Here is a 4,452-nt window from a genome sequence, read left to right as displayed (position 1 = left end):
CAAATACTATCCCCCCCCCCCCCCCACACACACACAACCCTCGCTCCTAGGCTAATCCGTTAATTAATTTCGAAAACAAAACTAGGAGCATGAAATAATCTGGCCAACTGGTCTTATAAAACCTGCCTAACATATTAAATTTATCGCATAAACAACAAATATCACATACAAGTTGCTGGAGTCAGCCTATTAACATGGATAACCTCTTTTCTTTTCCTTTTTTCTTCAGATTTTCTATTTCATCGGTTTCGGGCTATTTTGTCTAGAGTCTGTGCTGAGCATATGGGTTATTCAGGTATGACCTCGCTCCACAGTTTTATTCTTGTCATCTTAGACAGCGTGAATGACAAGTACTACGCTGCAGTCCCTAGCAAGTTTGGGTAGGTTACATGAATCCTCACTGATTTTCATTTCCCCGTTATTTAATTATGCAGCAAGTATACATGTATTTCCGCGGAAGTGGTCAAGCTGCAGAGATGAAACGCGAAGCTGCAAGAGGGGCCTTGAGGGCAGCAATATAATGGTGTGGTAACAGATGTAAGATTTGGTCACTTCAGTCAGTCAGGCAGATATGCTTTGTTTCCATATGTTTTTTCATATATGTATATGTCTTCATTTTTACTACTCTGACCGCTATGGTTTTTAGGAAAAATTATAGAGATCGTCATATTTCTGGTCAAAAACAATCCTTGTGCATGTAAATCACCTTTCTTGACCTTGGCCTTTCAGTGTTTGGTCACATAATTTTTACAGCAAATCAGGTACAAGTTATTTTGTTTTCAATGTCATACGTCTGGTAACGCGACTAATGGATGATGGGGTCATGGCTCATTACATGATTTTGTAACAAACACCAATGAAAACTACGATTTCGTGCATGTTATTCTTATTCAGGACTGGACATTTGTATCTTCTAATGTGGATATTTCACTCAGAAGTTTGGTTTTAGTTCAAAACTATCAGAAATCAGAAAAAGCAATTGCTGGAAATTTGTAGCTGCTACCCAAAAGTGTCAACTGAACTTTTTTTATTTAGTTGGTTCAACAATACAATTGAGTGATAGAAGAATGTATTGATAGGGATGTGTAATTTACACATCAAATAATGTCGGGTATGTCCGAGTCAAAGTAACTCTGTGCTATTTTTGTAGATGTGGCCAAATAACTGAGTTAACTCTGATAGAGCGGTTTGTGCGTCTAACTCTAGCATAGTTGAACTAGTAGAAGAAGCGTGAGTTGTCTGGCACTCAAAAAGAGAGAGACGTACTCTAAAAAGTGTGATATAAACGGGCTATACTAATACAAACATTATCAATACACGACACGTGTCATTAATATAAAATGATAACATGCCAATTGTTCTTTGAAAGTGACAAATCGCGCTGGCACTCTGGCCTACAAAGTGACGAAACTTTCGGTTTTCTATTTGATCCATTAACACAAGTGCACATCGAGAAACCGCGTTTTTTTTATACTCGTTCCATTTGAATTTATTTGTCAAATATTTTTTAATTTAATTTTTATTTTTACTTATCATTTTTTGACAAATTAAGAAAGAATAATTTTCTTTTTTTATTATATCCTTAATTTATTAACATGGAGTCAATGTCTTTAACAAATGTAATGAGTAAATATATTTGAGATATTATCAATTAATAAGGATAAAATGGTAAATTCAGTATATCAATCATTATTTTCTTACTTTAATAAGTATGTCAAGTCAAAATTTAATACAGTAAATCCAAACAAAGAAAGTAGTTTTTTTTCTCCATTACTTGCCCTCAATTAGAGAAAAAGGATAAATATACATGTGAACTATCGTAAATGGTATGTAGATACTCTTTGTAATATTTTTGGGACAATGGTGTCCTTGTCATCTAAAAACTAGAGCATATATACCATTTATACTAATGGATATACATGTGTCATAATCTTATCCGCAGATACGACATTTATTAAATATCGGATCGATGGATAAGATTGTGCCACATGTCCCTGTTTAGTCTTCCATCAGAGTGAAGGGCATATATGCTCTAGTTTTTGGACGGCAGGGGCACCAATGTCCTAAAAGTATGACGGGGTATCTGCATACCATTTACGATAGTTTAGGGGTATATTTATCCTTTTCCTCCAAAATAATGGGATTTAGAGAAGGCCGAACTATAAAAAAATCTATTGTATGTCGTGTTACTTTGTATTTTTATAAAAGATTATTTTCATAACTTGAATCCATAATTTTTTTGTTATAGGGGTTGACTTTATCGATTATGATTTACATTAAAACTTCTTCTAGAGAAGTAATATAATATAATACACCATATTATATTAGTGTTGAAATGTCAAAATTAAATTTTCACTATCCCAATTTCTGTAGCACACTTTCTTTTTTAATTTGTCTTTAAAATGTTATTTTTTTAATAATTAAAACTAACTTTGCTTTAAAATTCTCTTTTAAAACTTAAATGAAATAATTATAACCACATAAATAATCAACAATATTATGACCTGTCCACTTGCCAAGTCAATACTCCCAAAATGAGTCTTAAACAAATTCAAAATTTAATCAAGTCTCAGTTTAGAATTATCAAAATCACATAATAAAATCATTCTTTAATAACCAATTTGTGAATATCCTTATAGGCTCAAACTTATCAATTGGAGCGTAAATAACAAACATAATATAAAAACATAACATCAGATAAATCAATAATCGAAATATCACTTCCAAATAGATACATATCTCATAATCAATTCTACTATACTATATATTATATTATATATAACTGCAAAAACATAGCTGCATACATAAGACTGATAAGAGTTCCCACAAAACTAAATCCAAACCAAAATACTCAAAAACCAAAAGCATCAACTTCCAAAAGAAACTTCCCAACATATAATAAATACTATATATTAATTAGTACTATCTTGGCTAAGCCATAATCAACAACAACATACTCGGTGAAATCCACAAAGTGGAGCCTGAGAAAGGTGAAGTATACTCAGACCTTACCACTACCTCGTGGAGGCAAAAAAGTTGTTTACGAAAGGCTAAGCCATAATCATATCCCTTTAACAATAAGCAAGACATTTGTTCTTGCAATCCATGATGCATCCACCACCCCCACCACCATATCCATACCCTTTTCCAGCCCCACTAGATGACTTGAAACACTTTGATGGACACTTCAATTTTTTACCAAAACATGGGCCTTTATCTTTGCAAACAATAGTGGGCCTTATGGTTCCACCTTTACCATACCCTCCTTTTGGGCTTCCAAATCCACCACCATATCCTCCTCCAACTACAGGCCCAAAACCAGGGATATTGAATCCACCTCCAGGCCCAAAACCAGGGATATTATTGTTGTCATCATTTTGAGTAGTAGCAAAAGTGATAGTGATTGTGATGAACAAGAAAGTTAAGATGAGAGCTATAGAGTTATTCATCTTTGACAAGAGGGAAATAGCTTTTTTGAGTTTTATTGAGAGGGAATAACTTATATTTAAAGGCTTAAGTGGAGATAGCATTTATAAGTGGGTGGTAGTTGGATGGGGTGTATGAGACATTGACAAGTAAGTTGGGTGCAATTATTACACTATACTATGTAAGATTATGGATATCTATAGTCCCACTATCAAGTGTTTTTTTTTTTAATTCAGTATTCGTATTGAGGTTTAACTAAATTTGGATTCATACGTGGCAAGATTCATTTTTGAATGATATAGATTTTTTTTCATTTGAATAGCTCAAATGTCAAACGTCTAATTGAGAATAAAAGAATCTCAACTATTGTTTTTTTTAATTAATTACGACCTTACTTGAACAAATTATGTTCTATAGGTTCGTAGTATTGTATCCTCGATTTCTAAGCAGACAGAAAACTAAGTTTGGTAGATGAATCGTGGCCATTAGATCAGAGTGTGATTAACAACCTTCGAGTCGTGGTGTCATAGTCGTAGATGATCGTTCTTATCTCCAATCTGACAAAAAACACTAGGTAATTCTTTCTATTTGTCCTAGCCTTGATGGACGGAGTTACCTAGTTCATGTTGTTGGTGTGAGGTGATAGGTATCTTGTAGAATTAGTCAAGGTCTATGAAAGTTAGCTCAGACACCACAAATATTTTTAAAAATATATAAAAGAACCTCAATCATCCCACCGTAACTCAGATGGATATTCTACCCTCTAAGTTGTCTAGGATTCAACATGTCTCTATAGGATAAAGGTTATATGAATCAGTGGATGAACGGTGGTCATTAGATAAGAGCGTGATTAATAGTCTTCAAATTGTGATGTTGTAGATGATCGTTCTTATATCCAATCATTGGTTGACAAAAATATTAAGTGATTTTTTCCATCTGTCCTAGCCTTGGTAGACAAAGTTACCTAGTACATGTTGCTGGTGAAAGATGATGGGTATCCTGTAAAATTAATCAAAGTGTATAAAA

At 33.5% G+C, this 4,452-nt stretch overlaps 2 protein-coding genes across 2 annotated transcripts in view; one reads left to right on the top strand and one right to left on the bottom strand.

Annotated features, from left to right (window-relative positions):
* Positions 1-783, top strand: part of LOC102606256 (secretory carrier-associated membrane protein 2-like) — a 7,763-nt gene extending 6,980 nt beyond the window's left edge. The window contains exons 12-13 of the mRNA XM_006360954.2: positions 230-295; positions 435-783. Coding sequence (XP_006361016.1) covers positions 230-295; positions 435-521 — 153 coding nt within the window. The 3' untranslated portion in view covers positions 522-783. The remainder of the gene's footprint in view (positions 1-229; positions 296-434) is intronic.
* A 1,910-nt stretch (positions 784-2,693) lies between these two features.
* LOC102605916 (glycine-rich cell wall structural protein 2-like) lies at positions 2,694-3,511 on the bottom strand. The gene has a single exon (XM_006360953.2). It carries the CDS (start codon positions 3,447-3,449, stop codon positions 3,072-3,074), a length of 378 nt encoding a protein of 125 aa, XP_006361015.1. The 5' UTR covers positions 3,450-3,511; the 3' UTR covers positions 2,694-3,071.
* Between the last annotated feature and the right edge of the window lie 941 nt (positions 3,512-4,452).

Source organism: Solanum tuberosum, unplaced genomic scaffold (genome assembly GCF_000226075.1).
Source record: "Solanum tuberosum cultivar DM 1-3 516 R44 unplaced genomic scaffold, SolTub_3.0 scf00338, whole genome shotgun sequence".
Classification (NCBI taxonomy): Eukaryota; Viridiplantae; Streptophyta; class Magnoliopsida; order Solanales; family Solanaceae; genus Solanum; species Solanum tuberosum.
The sequence above is the reverse complement of the archived record's forward strand: the minus strand, read 5'-3'. Positions and strand labels throughout refer to the sequence as shown.

Coding starts and splice junctions, on each gene's coding strand:
- LOC102605916 (XM_006360953.2), bottom strand. CDS start 3,449: ATGAATAACTCTATAGCTCTCATCTTAACTTTCTTGTTCATCACAATC.